This window comes from Oncorhynchus kisutch, linkage group LG15 (assembly GCF_002021735.2).
Source record: "Oncorhynchus kisutch isolate 150728-3 linkage group LG15, Okis_V2, whole genome shotgun sequence".
NCBI lineage: Eukaryota > Metazoa > Chordata > Actinopteri > Salmoniformes > Salmonidae > Oncorhynchus > Oncorhynchus kisutch.
Genome location: NC_034188.2, coordinates 51,440,368 through 51,457,194, shown reverse-complemented (window position 1 = coordinate 51,457,194; position 16,827 = coordinate 51,440,368). Strand labels below are relative to the sequence as shown.

The 16,827-nt window shown below is 44.5% G+C and overlaps 1 protein-coding gene across 1 annotated transcript; it reads right to left on the bottom strand.

The window, feature by feature from the left end:
• Positions 1-244: 244 nt before the first annotated feature.
• Positions 245-12,830, bottom strand: LOC109905430 (neutral amino acid transporter B(0)). The gene is made up of 8 exons (XM_020502792.2): positions 12,096-12,830; positions 6,040-6,082; positions 5,571-5,639; positions 5,250-5,416; positions 4,695-4,928; positions 4,231-4,425; positions 3,878-4,012; positions 245-3,695 (listed from the first exon to the last, which is right to left on the bottom strand). Exons 1-8 carry the CDS (start codon positions 12,617-12,619, stop codon positions 3,455-3,457), a joined length of 1,608 nt encoding a protein of 535 aa, XP_020358381.2. The 5' UTR covers positions 12,620-12,830; the 3' UTR covers positions 245-3,454.
• Positions 12,831-16,827: the final 3,997 nt, after the last annotated feature.

The window sequence follows — 16,827 nt, the reverse complement described above, 5'->3', positions numbered from 1 at the left end:
TGTTACCCGTACACTGTCTATACATCAACCTTTGTAATATTTATGTACACAGCCATTACCATTAGGTCCTCTGTGGCGCCGTTGGTATAGCATGGCGTTTGCAACGCCAGGATAATGGGTTTGATTCCCGGGGGAGCAAAAAGAATACGGGCTGAAAGTCGCTTTGGATAAAAGCGCCTGCTAAATGGCATAGATTATCGTATTATTATTTAGAAATATGAAATAAAGAGGCAAAGTCAACAAGTGAATATTAATAAAAAATGTATTTTATTTCTAGAAATAACGGAGTCATTTCAGAGCAAAACCGTGGTTCTCTACAGCTCTAGTAACTATGTCATCGTGTGGCCATGGTGACTGACTACACATCCACCATCACCACACATACATACATCTGTACACACGCTGACACACACACACAAAAGACCCTGTGGAATGTTTTTTTTAAGCATTGCACAAAACATAAAGACAGACAGCAGGGGGGGGGACAAGCTGCAGAATCAGAGGTGGCACCACAGGTTCAAAAGTAGCATAGCAAAATAATTCATAGGTGTCTTTTCTGGTGCCTGAACCGGGTCATGGTCTGGGCCCTATTCATAGGCTATTGCAGGGTCCAACATTCTTTTTTCTTTTTTTAACCTTTATTTAACTAGACATGTCAGTTAATTTAAGAACCAATTCTTATTTACAATGACGGCCTATTAGCTTTTATCTCACTGGCCCGAATAGGCCAGTAGGCGTGACTGGGCCTTAAAGAATCGATGCACTGGGGTCATGCAGAGCCCATATGTTGGCACGCTTTCTCTCTTTCTCTCAGCTATTAAATGTATTTAAAAAATCTGTTTAATATAATTTCGCAACACAAGCCATTACTTTATTCTTTAGAACTGCATTGTATTAATTCCATTCCCTTATTTTCTTTAAAAGTATGTAATTGAGAATATTTGTTATACATCTCAAAATAGGACGCTGTCCCTTTAAGACAATTACGTTCCAAAAGAGATTTTATAAACTGGGTGGTTCGAGCCCTGAATGGTGATTGGCTGACAGCCGTGGTATATCAGACCGTATACCACGGTCATGACAAAACATTTATTTCTACTGCTCTAATTACGTTGGTAACCAGTTTATAATAGCAATAAGGCACCTATGGGGTTTGTGGTATATTGCCAACATACCACGGCTAAGGGCTGTATCCAGGCACTCCGCGTTGTGTCGTGCTTAAGAACAGCCCATAGCCGTGGTATATTGGCCATATACCCCCTCCCCCCCCCCGGGCCTTATTGCTTAATCAACCTGGCTAGTACACTAAGATAGCCAAGACGAATGCTAAAAAGTTTTTGCAGACTATCACCAGTAGCCAGTATTTTGCTTGTATGTTCACTATTGAACGTTTACCGTTGTAAACTTTCCCCAAAATAAATAAGCTCAGCGAGTAGATTTATAGTCGCTTATTTTTGCTCAGGAAAACAGTTTACAGAGCAGGTAAGTGTTGAACTGGAACACAAGTAACTGGCCCATAGGTGCTGCTGCTTTGAAAGTGGTGAAACTGCATTGCAGTGCTAGAGGTGTCACTACAGACCCGGGTTTGATCCCGGGCTGTATCACAACCGGCCGTGATCGGGAGTCCCATAGGGACTGACTTGTCTAGTTAAATTAAATAAAAATGCTGTCTCGCCAAAAGGTTTTCAAGCGGCTCTGTGCAGAATGATAAACATTGAGTATAAAAAGCTATTACCAACAAATTAAAGCATCAAATATAACTAGCAAAAATAAACATTCAAATAACGTTAATAAGTCTACAAATAAAACGTTTTTTAAAAAGTGTTCATGATTTGGGTAAGGTACATTCTTCACTTGATGAAGGGAAGCCAGCTTGGAGACAATTTAAAACAGTAGAACTGATCCAAAAAGAGGCTGACGAGTATGTTCCTACTCAGCCACTGGCCTCGTCTGTTTTGAAGTATATCTGATTCAAGAAATACATTTCAAAAAAGATTTTAAAAAGCTATGAAATAAACACAAATTGATAAACGGCCTACAGTCAATAACCCCTTGCTTTAAAAGATACACCTTTGTCATAAGAGACAAATAGAATTTCATAATGTATTCCTCTAAATGAAATTGCCTCAGACTGGCTCACTGTAACTCCCCCCACTTATCTTCCCACTCGTCTGCCAAAAGTCCTATTCCCCAATAAACATAGGACATGCAACATTCCATTACTGCGACTCTTAGCCTAGTGAAGGAACAGGAAGGGCAACACCCATAGAATGAAGAATTCGAACACTAGAATGGACATTAACCTTCTTATCAAGGTCCAAATGTCAGCCATGTTGGTCAGGGAGGTGGTCAACCATGGTTTGGCAGTGCTGTGATAATATAGTGTAAAACAAAAATTTATCTGCACTCCATGTGTCTATTAGCTAGCTAGCCAGACAGTTTGAGGAATGATCCTATACATTTTTTCAAATTAACTGCTAAAATGGCAACATTCCTATTCAAACAATGCAGTCGATCCACAGCCATACACTAGCTCAAATATAGCACAATTCATGATGTATCACATGCCTTACTCCCCCCCCCCCCTGCTTAAGTAAAAGCAGGAAATGCATCACCTCTACTGCCATTCATTCCCATGACTGTTTTTGGATTTCGCCCTGACCAAGATGGCTGCCATTTTGTCCCATTCTGAAACTTTGAGATATGACATTTCCCCTCTTAGTAATTGAATAGGATCTCTATTGCAACACCTCTCACGCATTCTTTTAACATTGTAAAACCACTGTGAGAACATGAAGCCTTCATTTGGACTGTGCAAACCCTCTTGTGCTTGGCCCCAGACTGACTGAAATGTCTGGGATAAAAACAGCTACAGATTAGAAGCATTGAGCAGAGCCACAGTTCTTGTGTGAGAAAAGTCCTTTCTCCCAGCAGTGGAACATCATTTAGGATTCAACTTAATTTGGTACATCATACAGTACAGAGGATCTTGTGTGATAACTTTGGAATTTTCATAATCTACTCTCAGAGTACAGTGAGAATTAGTGCAGGCTACTTCATACACAGAGAAACAAACTGTACATGCGGCTGTGATATAGAAAACATGGAGATATTTGCCTTTTCAAGACTGGTTACTGTTATAAATATTTAAAAAGGGAGTGGAAGTCAGGGCCAGCTCTTCTGAACCAAAGCAGCATTAAAAGGACTCCAATCTAGAGTCCTTAATCAAAAACACTGTCACGTTCAAATCTGTACAGCCTCTGTTCACGCTCTCCTTTGGCCCCCCACCCCACCAACCCCCCCTACCTGGATCTCTCAGTCTCGCTTAGAAAGAGAGAAGACACAAGGAAAGGAATCGTCTTTAAATGGAAGTCTAAAAAGGCCCTCTCCCCCTCCTTTCTGGCATGATTGAGGGGTCAAACGGAGGGTCATCGATGACACGTCAGCGAACCATCTACATGACCGACTCTTTCTCAGAGCCGCAAGCCGCCGCCGTCTCGTCGCTCGCGCCCCTGCTGCTCTCCTTCTCCTCGATGAGGGGCGAGTGCTCCGGCAAGGCGGGCGTGCCATCCTCCAGCTTTACCTCGCTTAGCTCCGGCCCCTCCCTGGGCTTGTCAGAGCGGTCCACGTACCACTGCAGCAGCCCGGCTCCATAGGCGTCGCCCTCCACGTTCAGAATGGTGCAGGTACGGTCCCTGAAACAATGGTCCGAAACAAGTGGTCACCATATGCATTCATTTGTCATGTCAATGCTGTGTGAAGTGTATGAAGCAGACAAACGGTCGCAGGGTGTTATGACATGTATACGACAGCATTATAGAGGCCTTGTGATGGAGGAGCTGTTCCAGTAGAACCGCAGTCAACACGAGGTACTCACACGAGCCAGTCGACGGCGAGGATGAGGGAGATGTCGCTGGTGGGCAGTCCCACTGCCTCCAGGATGATGGCCAGCGTCAGCACGCCCCCCGCGGGGATCCCTGCTGCTCCCACACTGGACGCCGTGGCTGTCACTCTGACAGTGGGGGCCGGACATGCAGAGAATTAGCCACTCAAAGAGCACAGTGTTTCCTAATGCTCAGCCTGGCGAGTTTGACCCAAGCTTTATTCAAGTCTGTTTAGCATGCGTGTAGAACAGCTACAACATTTGAATTTGCTCTGCTTTACCCAACACAACGGCCCCGTAGAGTCAAACGGAACCGAATCAAACGCACTAGAGGGAGCGGGACTCACAGGATGGTGAAGACTTGGATGAAGTTGAGCGGGATGTTGTTGAGCTGAGCGATGAAGACGGCCGCCACACACTGGAAGAGCGCTGCACCGTCCATGTTCACCGTGGCCCCGATGGGCAGAATGAAACGACTGATGTGCTTCGACACACCGTTGTTCTCCTCCACGCACTTCATCATCAGGGGCAGGGTGGCAGAGCTGAGAGAGAGTGAGTGAGTGAGTGTGTGAGTAAGTGTAAGAGGGCTAATTTCTGTTCTGACGTATTCACCAATGTTTCTCTTCCCAGTAACACTTTTGGTAACATGTTGTTGGTAACATGTTGTTACGTGTCACTTGAATAATTGTATTTTAACTGCATAGTAATCGAGTTGAGCATTCTTGTTACGGTACAGAGCAACCTTGGTATAAGAGTAATTAAGGATTTTACCATCCTCTCTAGTATGGTGATCTAGTGACTACAACCGTACCTGGAGCTGGTTCCAAAGCCGGTGGCCAGAGCGGTGAAGATGCCCCACAGGAAGGTGTAGGGGTTCTTGCGGGTGATGATAAAGTAGATGCCCGGCAGGACCAGCAGGCCATGGATGGCGTGGCCGACGATACAGCAGGCGATGTACTTGCCCAGGCTGGCAAACAGCGTTCCCACGTCCTCCATCTCCACGATCTTCCCTGCTACCAAGAACATGATTCCAAGGGGGGCATACCTGGAGAGAGGAGGGAGAGGTGGGTTACCGTTATGAATTTGTAAGGACGCAGTCCAAAGTACAAATACTATTCAAAAAAGAACAAATATACATCAATATTACCACATATGAAGCAAGTACAAATACAACAATTAGTGACTTAAGGTCCTTGAAAAACACTATTTAAACACCACATTATTAGTACAAATCACAAGTTGACGTGTGGAAGAGAACAAACGCGGGGTGGCAAAACGCGCACACACACACACACATCATCCGCGTATCCTCTCTCACACCCAGATCTAGTCCCTGCAGTGCTGCTGGGCAAACGGCTTCCCTTACCACATGATCCAGGACACCAGCACCATGGTGGCCTCGTTGAAGGAGTTGAAGAACTTGATGAGGATCTCTCCCTCCTCTCCCAGCTTCCTCAGGGCCACACCAAACACTATGGCAAACACAACCAGTCCTAGGATGTTCATACCGTCCTGGTCTGTGCCAAAGGGAACCTAGACACACACACACACACACATTAGCCACTCATCACAACGCGGTAACTCAGGTCGGCGTGAGTGATGCCCTTTCAGACACGTTCAAACTGTCAACAGCCATAGATATTAGAAAGTCAAACGTGACATCCCATTTAGATTCAATTCGACGCACCTTCTCCACTGTGATGCTGGGCAAGCCATTCGAGACATTCTTGGTCACAAACTTGTAACTGGTAGCGTACTGCAGACAGAGAGGGACATATTTCATTAGCACACCGATGCGAGACGTGTTCTGTTTAACTAACTAATAATGTATTATTTTTTTTTAAAGCCTTAAAAAACCTTGACATGCTTCGCATGTCAGCAATCACGTTTTCAAGATATTTGACTTTCAAACGGCCAATTGTAACTTGCCACATCATCATGATGACGCGTTTTGCGTCACGGGGCAAATTACAATTTGCTTTTTGAAAGCCCTGCATCTTGAAAACGCGATTGCAGACATGCAAACAAAATTGGGATCGTATCAACAGCGGACTAAGGAGGAAAACAAAAATGTCACAAAAGAGTTTGAGTGGATTATTCCTTTACATCTGGGTGTCTCTCCTTCTATTGTATGTGCAGTACAAGAGGACACTCACAGACTGAAAGGCAGCAGACACCAAGTTGGAGGGGAAGATGTTTCTGGAAGAGAGAACAAGAGACACATTCAGTACACTACAAAGGCACCAGCTGTGCTGACAGTGACCCTAAATGATGATCAGAAACCACAGCTAGAAACCAGAATATGGGGGGGGGGGGATTGCAGGAAGGGAAACATTAAGTCACTTCATCTCTAAGGGACTCTGCTAGTGCAGGTGTGTGACAGTCAGGGCTGAAATGTATTGGCTTGACTTTCTGGTGTGTAACGGTATATGGAGAGCCATGTACCCGTTGGCGTAAAGGTAAAAGTCGTCAGGAGACATTCATCTACAGTCTGTTTGGAGTTTCCCCCCTTAAATGGCTCAAAAGAGAAACCTTAATTGAAACCGTAACTAAGCTTTCTACGTGCCTCTCAAAAACATACACAGCTATGGATGCAAGAACTGACCATTCACATAGCTTTAACCATTCTTTGATGCTATTCAGAGTATATTTACAAACATTGGCGTAAAATGCACTTATATTTTGAGTTCTGGTGGGGTACAACAGTTGAACTAAGCTTAAATAGGCATTTCTGAATTCAACGCTTCAAAAATCAATGGGTATTTATCTCCATCATTAACTTATCATTCCAAAAATGGAATTTGGGGAAAGATAAACTGATTCGAGCTAATATTAACAAGCCACGAGATACAACACCTAACTGAACTCCTTGTTCTAACTTCTAAGCCATCTTTCCATGATCCCTTTATGCTAACTCGGCGCCTATACCCCCGGGCACTGACGCCTCACGAGGGAACCAACCACGAGTTCTGTCATGTGGGAAAAGCGGGGGAAAAAATGTCAGTGTTTTAATCCTCTGACCTGCCCCCAAAAACTGCTGCTGCTGGGATTTCATGCCCAAACCTCACAGAGAGGTGGGCAGATTACTGCTCTACAATACAGCACAGACACACCCCAGTGGAGTTACTGTACCAACCCTTAATAAAGCCACATACAGGCCAACTCTCCTCAGAGCACTAAGTCACACCCTAACACCCTCCTAACATATGGATTTAAAGTAATAAGGGAAAAACTCGTTTCGTGTTTTTATCCTGCAGCTCTTTCTGACCTGAACACGGGCGGGACAGGAAACAACGCAATGTGGGATTAAACAGCCGCAACCATGTGACCGAGGGTAGAATGAGTGAAGGTAGAAGTGGCCCTTAAACCACACTTCTAGGAAGCTGACCGCTATCAGTCTAACAAACCCTGTCAATTCAAAACACTCCACTTCCATGGCTGTCGCAGGACGTGGTAGACCGAGGGAAAAAGACAACGCAAACAGGGCTGCAGGCGAAGGACTGATACACCCTCCCTGACCAGTACAGAAACACCCTCAAACGAAACACACAAACGCTCCCGGGTGACAGCCGGATCTAGGCCCAAACACCCAAGGAAAAGTAGACACACTACTTTGAACGTGCAACGGAGCACATATTAAAGCGTAACCCATCTGGGTCAGGGTCCAGTTTTGGCATGCGGTGTGTGCGTGTGTCCAGCCGTGCGTACGCCTCAGTTTGTCATGTTACTGTAAAAATGTGCAGTTGACATTTTGCCATCAATGCGGTGTACACGCTTAGTGTAATAGCGGGTTGGTACTGTATTCACATTACCGTGGTGTTTGAGTAAAGAGCGAAGGGGCTGGTAAAACAGCATAAATACACACAACACAGCCTGCCTGATCTTCTGGGGACATGTGAAGAGTGGTGCTGGGTGTGTTGTGTTTACAGTGCAAGAGGCGTCACTGCAGTCCCTGGTTCGAATCCAGGCTGCATCACATCCGGCTGTGATTAGGAGTCCCATAGCGTGGTGCACAATCGGCCCAGTGTTGTCCGGGTTTGGCCGGGGTAGGCTGTCATTGTAAATAAGAATTTTATATATAAGTATAAAAAAAAATATATAATAAATGCCTTCTCTGTCTTGGACACTCCTGAAATACTGCTCAGGTATGTGAACCAAATACCATAGAGAGAGAACTGTAGAGGCATGTTACAGGAAGGGGGGGGGGGTTTGACGCAACAACAACTCTACCTCCACCTTTCTTTGTTCCTGCAAACCAATTATTTTGTCCCAAGGCTTTTTTTAAATTTTTTAAATGACTTGCCTCCCATTCAAATCCAGTAAATAGTAGCGCCGCCCTTCTCTCTTAACGCCGTCTACGTATAACAGCTACCCTCCATTGTCCTGTATGTTTGTCTGTGTGTTTACGTCTCGGGGTTAAACTAACAAGTCGAGAACTGGACAGACAATGACTTGCAGGTAGGTCAGTAAGAGCAAAGGGCATATCCTTTCAACTGAAGTCCGACACTACCAGTCACTCCATGTGAATGAGTTACTGGGCATATCAAACCTCGATCAGTAAACAAACAAGAGGTACAACACTGCCTGCATACCTGTGAACGACGCATTGGGCTAACAGGCGGGAAAGCAAAAACGGATGAGAGCCAGGTGGATATAAGCAGTGGAGGCTGCTGAGGGGAGGACGGCTCATAATAATGGATGGAACGGATCCAAGGGCATCCCATTCCACTGATTCCGCTCCGGCCATTACCACCAGCCCGTCCTCGCAATTAAGGTGCCCGGCAACCCTCTTGTGAGATAAGCAGCAAAGTATACCAGGATGTGGAAGGGGAGGGAGGGTTTATCGTACCTGGTCGGGAAATGTGATGCCGTATCCCACTTCAGTTGGTTTATGACCTTTATTTTACCCATTGACCGGTTTAAGCCGGTCGTAGTTCATTTGTAACTACGAGAACCTGCCACAACTGTTTGTGATATTGTGTTAGTATGTATGCGAGAGAACAGAGGAGCGAGAGAGAGAGAGAGGAGTGAAATACAGTGGATACTTTTAAAGGGCTCCTCTATTCCGCTGTAGTGAACTGCTCTTCGGGCCGGCAGCTGCCAAAACGGGACCCCGACAGAGAGTGGTCGCTTTAATGAGCTACATAAGTCACGCAAGCGGCACAATTAACCATCATCCTTTGTGGCCTTTCTGTGTGTCTGTGTGTGTCCTCCCGAGACTGACAACCTTTCTCATTGATTCCCAGCCGAGAGCCACACGCATCCAAGAAAGACTAATCCGAAATGAAAACATAGAAATGAAGTATTATAAACGAGTGGATTCCTTATGCGTTGGATTTGGAAGGAGAGACCACCCTGTCGCTACTTGTAGATCGTATTATGCAAAGGGTGAGTTACTAAGTCATAACGACAACTATAGGTGAAGGATTATAAACTAAAGCATATGCATTACCCAACACCCGTGTAATCTGAGTTAGATAACAGTTTGAAGTGTATTTACAACATTTTTCTGGACTGGGACCTAGAGGGTCTGGACTGGGACCTAGGGGGTCTGGACTGGGACCTAGGGGGTCTGGACTGGGACCTAGGGGGTCTGGACTGGGACCTAGGGGGTCTGGACTAGCTGAAGGCTGAGACAGACTTTGGAAAGTAGCCTCTGACTTTCACCACCCACAATGAATTTTGAGGTTTAGAGGTCACCCATAATGCTGACCGGGAGGAACAGAGCAGCTGACTGACAACAAAAAAAGATTGTGAACTTCATAAATGATTTAAAGGTCGAGTATGGGGTGGTGCTTTTGGCTGCCTCCCCTCTGCCAGATAGAGCAAAATAGTACATCTGCCTTGCTAGCGAATTGTTTTACAAGAAGTAAGCCGCTAGCAGAAACTGGCATCAATCCATACTAGACTACATCTCAAGTAGTCTCGAGACTGGCTGCATGGCGTCAATTTAGAGACGCTACATGTGCTTCTCTTTATAAACCCAAAGAAACAGACATAGGCCTCGTTTAGGTTGTGTGAAGAATGGGCCTCCAAATGAATGGAAATAACCTGAGCGAGGCTCTTTTTTAATGGTGAAAAGCAGAGAGGGCACACCATAAACAATGACTTCTCTGTAGATTGGGTGTGGTCTAGTCAGGTTTCTAATCCTACCGGAAAACACAGGGTCCTTTAGTTCAGTTCCAGCCCTGGAGAATAGGTCATTCTTTAATATCCAATTGAGGCACAACATGTGATAGGCTAAATGATTGGCAAGATGTTTAGATTTGAAAACCCCTAACTAGTAGGCCTAATCTAGCAGTGGGGGGGGGGGGGGGGGGGGGGTGGCATGACTCCCCTCACCTCACCTATGGGGCGGCAGCGTAGCCTAGTGGTTAGAGCGTTGGACTAGTAACCGGAAGGTTGCGAGTTCAAACCCCCGAGCTGACCAGGTACAAATCTGTCGTTCTGCCCCTGAACAGGCAGTTAACCCACTGTTCCCAGGCCGTCATTGAAAATAAGAATGTGTTCTTAACTGACTTGCCTGGTTAAATAAAGGTCCAATTAAAATTAAAACCTATGATGTGCCTGTGGCGCAGGAAATTTGTGACATGCGCACAAAGGACCTCACGGCAGACACACTTTTGTGCCACATTCCTAGTAGATTTTGAGTACTGTACGTGCCAACATGAGGCTTTGGTGACAAACTGTTCACCACTTCCTTCCTAAATCCAACAGCGAGGTTACATTGAGAGCGAGTGTGTAGAAGTAGGCTCGATGTCCGTAGGAATGTACGGTATATTAAATTAGTAAAAAAGGATGGTTTGTTTCTGAATCAAGGCTCAGTTTGGCATAGCCGTGGTCATCCTTTAGATAAATAGAAGTACAAAAGTGAGTGGCTCGACCCACACGCACACATTCCCCCACTAACACCTTTCGCTCTCCATCTAGAAGAGATCACCCTCTCCCGGGCCAGTCAAAACGACTTGACTCATACGCTTGAGAGGCTTTTAGGGCATCAAAGCAGTAGAAGCACAGAGAACAATGAGACAAGATAGGTCACAGGGTGTCTAAATATGAAGCATCCAATGAGCGTTTCCACTCACTACCAAACAGTGGTAGATATTGCTGCTCAGTCGGGGAACTAGAAGAAGGAAGCAAGAGCATTTCGCCACACTCGCAATAACATCTGCTAAACACGTGTATGTGACCAACACAAGTTTTATTTGAAAGAACGGAATGTTCAAGAAATCGTTCCTCGTCCGTGTCTAAAAAAACACATGGCTGGAACGAAATGTACTGCCCATTTTTGGAAATACAAGGGTCTATTCCTAGAAAGAAAGGGGCCAGCCCAAAAACCTACTCAGAACTACCGCCCCACACACGCTACGACGATCATTACAATGTTTCCCATGCAGTGTATTTGTCCTAAGCACATGCATGTGTTACATAATATCAGGTATGTAGGATAAACAGGTTGTAATTTTTTTCTGATGATAAGAGGGTTGGAATGACAAGAGGGGACAGGTCAAGACATCCATCTGTCCTTGGACGCTGAATAAACTTCCGAGGATTTAACCCGCTGCACCATGAGCTGATGCAACTACCCCCCTATGTTACAGCAAGAGGCATTCATTGGCTGGCTAGTGTAGTTAGCAACTACTTAAAGCTCGTTAGCACACCGATACCTTCTCAACCGTCTCGCTATGATGGCACGGTGTGTGGACTTGACCGAGGTATGCGAGATTATTTTCCTGGGCACACGGCGAAGGGAACCCCGGCCGGTTGGGGGATACTGTGCCTTTAATTCAACTGGATGGCGCGGATATCACCAACAATCCCAGAAAGCAGGGCTGAGAGTACCCCCCCCCCTTCAAAGTTTCAAGAGACCTTATTTGTACTGACCCAGCAAGAGAGCACTGACTGTAAAAGTGTCAAAGACGATACAAGCGCAGCCAGACTACTTTGCTCTGTTTTCTAATTCATATATGGGAATGTATGCCAAATTTGGGGGAACAAAGCAACATCAAAAGGAGACCCGGTCAAATTCAAACAGTGGGTTCGTTAGCTTGCTGTTGGCTAATGGGTCTGCCACGTGTGAGCACTTTGTCATGGTGACAAAAAAAGATGAGGACAAAACAAGGCAGTGAACTACCCCTAAATGGTTAGATGCCACATCAACCCGTCTGCCCTTTCTGCTCAGCCTAAATCACCACCCCTGCCATGATCTCACCTGATCAGGTCCAAGAAGGAGTCCACCACTTCTTTGGCCTGGGGCAGCTCGCCGTCATCCGACAAAATTGGCTTGGAGCCGGTGTTTGATCCGGGGGAGATGATGAACGCCATGATCACCCCGATGGCTGATGCAATTAAAGTAGTGACCAAAAAGAAAATCATCGCCCAGCCGCCCAGCTTGCCCAGAGCTTTGGGGTCGATGCTGGCCGCCCCGGACACCAGGCTGCACACCACCAGGGGGATGATGATCATTTTCAACAACCGGATGAGCAGCTCGCCGGGGAAGCCCACGTAGAGGATCTGTGTCCTGCTCAGCTCCATGTGGCGCACACCAAGTCCGATGAACACCCCGATGATCACCCCGGCCACTGTGAGAATCACCAGCAAGTTGGCCATGACTAACCTCTTTATTTTCTCCACGGTTGTCTCGTTGGAACACTTCTTCTGGCGGAGTCCGTTGGCTACCGGCTCATCAAGATGCGCTTCTCCGTTGGATACCTTCCCCTCCATGTTTTCTGCCATTGTGCGCCCTGAGTGTACCTTAAAAAAGGAACGAAATACTTATATGAAGAAAATGTTTGACTATATTGTCTGTTGGCGGTAGTAATGGGCTTGTATTTTAACGAAATGGCCCGGGTTGTCCGTGTGTTGCTGTGCCTCTCAGCGCGTAATTTATAACCCGACCCGCGCTATCTCTCCACGAAATAGACACGTTGGTAAAGGACGTCACACAGGGGCGGGCTCCTGCATGCAGGTGGGTGGCGTCCCCCAACAAGTCCTAATCAAAAAGGCATTTACCTAGGCCATCTGTCCTAATACCAAAATAATTGTACAAATCTAATAGAAAAGGAGCAATATAATTTGACATTTTCTAAACCATAACTGCACAATTCAAATATTCCAATGGGACAAATAAGTAAACACATAATGAGCAATTAAATCATGATTATTTTTATGTTCATGTTTAAATGACATGAATGACATTAGATTTTAGCAATTAGAAGTACACTAATATTATCACTGCCTATCACTGCCCTAAATTACAACAAGGGCTGGATTGCATCAGCCTCAGTGATAAATATATACTGTATATACAATGTTCTTTATTTAACTAGGCAAGTCAGTAAACAAATTCTTATTTAAAATCCCTGGCCAAACCTGGGCGTCGCCTTATGAGACTCCAAATCAGGGCCATATGTGATACAGTCTGGATTTGATCCATGGACACCTTTTGCATTGAGATGCAGTGCCTTAGACCACTGAGCCACTCAGGAGCCCATTAAACTTGTCATTCGCTCTCAGAAAAAAGTTACGGTTAAGGGTACGGTATTGTTCCCAGGGGTACAAAAATATTAAAATACACAATGTACATTTCAAGGTACACATATAATATAACATGGTGTGGTACCTTTTAGGGTACATGTGCAGATAATCTAGTATAATGGTACATTTTTGTACCAAAAATGTTGACTATAAAGAAGGTACAATCATCACACACTCAAAAACCCCACCTATCATTGTCATATTTCCCAGCATGTTCTATTGCCAGTTAATTTTTGGATTTTATTTTTGTTTCAACGGGTGTGTTTTAGTATGCACATAAATGTATTGATTTTATGCTACACAAAGATAAATGAAATAGATTTTTCTAAACTAATCCAATCCGTTACGGAGATGGTTGTTCCAGTTTAGGTGGTTTAGTTAGTCTCGTTTATCAATTTCTCTTACCTTGGCAGCCATTCAAAATGCAGGTTGCGGGTGATTAAAAGTAGAACCAATTGGATATCCTAACTCTGGCTGGGAATTACATATCACTTTGCAAGCCAGCATAATGTGAACTGCCCGATGTGCCTGCAAACCAGGAGATTCAGACCACTGTGTTAGGGTAAAACTAGGCTGTCAAAGTATGTCCTTATGATATATGAAATGTATTGTCATAGAGAGTTTCATTTCAATTCTAACAAAATATTCACTTTGGCACTCACTTGGTGAAGGCTACAGAACTGAAAGCCATTGGCCGTGTTTCGAGAGGCTCATAACCACATTTTATCCTGGATAAATTGTGACTGACAGACTGATCTGCAAATAATATTGAGTCATTATTTATGATGCAAAGTGATTTGTAGATCAGTCAGTCGTCACTCACCTGCAGTCGTATTGATGATCTCGAACACGGCCATTGGCTCAATCCCAATGTCCCTCGGTGGGCGAGTGTCTTTCAAAAATGCAACAAGTGTTAGGGACTAAGGAGAGATAAATAACCATAGGGAATGGGACATCACTCGTGCACAGCAGAAGCCTCCAAAGGACAGTTTACTACGCAATTCATTGACGACGAGCCTTGTGTTTTTCACCAATGTCTGTACTGGAAACACTAATAGCTTTCCTTATATTTCTCATGTAACAAATACGTAGGGCAACCATGAGCAAACCTAGCGGCCAAACAGGGAAATGGTTACAATTGTTTTTCCATTTCAGAGACACTTAAAATAAGGGCATGTTTGGCAGCATGAGTGAAGGAGGCTACTGAGGCAGGACTTTCAATTGCAGTTTGATCCTTCACTCTGTCATTTTCTGCGAATTTCTTGGGTATTAATGATTAACCGTGGAAGCAATTAGAACCACTGTTCTGAACAAATATTTTTATACCTAACGTTTTAGGGTCCATACACAGATTGGCTACATAGCTATGCATCCATTGAACCAGTACACCAGTAACTATCTTAATGTACTCCCGTGACACGGCCGGTATCTACTTAAAAAATGCCTCTTCGGCACCTCCAATGTATTGAGCTGTTGTAGGCTTCCAACCTGTTTGTGGCCGTAACGAGTGATTGTAGCTACATACCGGCCTTAAGGAGTAAATTAAGATACAGTAGTTGCTCAGTGAAACTCCATATTTGGTGATCAACAAACGTATTTTCACATTATAACGCTTGCAGAGCTGGTGAATGGGAGTTTAAACCTGAGCATTCTGGGGGTCTCTAACACACAGACACTCACACATTCCTATGCATACAGTTTTTTTTTCTCCGCTACACATAAACAATATATTAGTTGTAATTATCTATGTTGTTTCAGAGGGCATTGCATGACAATTGTCTTCGATCTCTAACGTTAACGTTACTACAATAAAGAAAAATGATTGACATTTTTTTTTTTTTATGAACAGCAAGACAAGCTTACAAAATTGTTTATTCAATTTGCAGTATATGTATTGTAGAACAAACATACCTCTGATTCTAAGGAATCATGTCAGTTCTATTCGTGGCATTTATATCTGAACACGCCCAGGGGAACCCATATGAACCCCATTGCCCATCACTTGTCTGTCTGGAAAGCCTCCGCAAATGAAAATGTGTGGTGGGCGGAGTCATCCCACAGCTTACCCCGCCCCTTCCCGTGTGCCTCTTCTCCTCAATCAAGGTTTCCACTAGCTTCTATAGCCACAAAGTCAGATTTCACAGGTCACAAATTCAGATTCCACATCCACAATGTCAAAAATGGATACAAAAAATATATATTTTCAGGTCAGAGTTAGGTTTAAAATAAAAATGTAAGATGAGAAATTGTAGATATGGGTGGGGTTTATGGTTTATGGGTGGGGTTTATGACTTGTGGCTATAGAAGCTTGGGACGACCCTCAAGTCTGCATCTCAATTTGATTTGTTTCTTAATGCATTTTAGCCTATCAGTTGTGTTGTGACAAGGTAGGGGTGGTATTCAGAAGATAGCCCTATTTGGTAAAATACCAAGTCCATATTATGGCAAGAACAGCTCAAATAAGAAAATAGAAACGACAGTTTAAGACATGAAGGTCAGTCAATACGGAACATTTCAAGAATTTTGAAAGTTTCTTCAACTGCAGTCGCAAAACCAATCAAATGCAGTGATGAAACTGGCTCTCATGAGGACCACCACAGGAAAGGAAGACCCAGAGTTACCTCTGCTGCAGAGGATAAGTTCATTAGAGTTAGCAGCCTCAGAAATTGCAGCCCACATAAATGCTTCACAGAGTTCAAGTAACAGACAGATCTCAACATCAACTTTTCAGAGGAGACTGCATGATTCAGGCCTTCATAGTCGAATTGCTGCAAAGAAACCACTACTAAAGGACACCAATAAGAAGAAGAGACTTGCTTGGGCCAAGAAACACAAGCAATGGAGTCCAAGTTTGTGATTATTGGATCCAACAGCCGTGTCTTTGTGAGACGCAGAGTAGATGAACAGATGATCTCTGCATGTGTGGTTCCCACCATAAAGCATGGAGGAGGTGTGATGGTGCTTTGCTGGTGACACTGTCTGGGATTTATTTCAAATTCAAGGAACACTTAATCAGCATGGCTACCACAGCATTCTGCAGCGATACGCCATTCCATCTGGTTTGCGCTTAGTGGGACTGTTTTTTAACAGGACAATGACCCAACACACCTACAGGCTGTGTAAGGGCTATTTGACCAAGAAGGAGAGTGATGGAGTGCTTCATCAGATGACCTGCCCTCGACAATTACCCAACCTCAACCCAATTGAGATGGCTTGGGATGAGTTGGACCGCAGAGTGAAGGAAAAGCAACCAACAAGTGCTCAAGCATATGTGGGAAGTCCTTCCAGGCTGTTGTAAAAGCATTCCAGGTGAAGCTGGTTGAGAATGCCAAGACTGTGCAAAGCTGTCATCAAGGCAAAGGTTGGCTACTTTGAAGAATCTCAAATATAAAATATATTGTGATTAA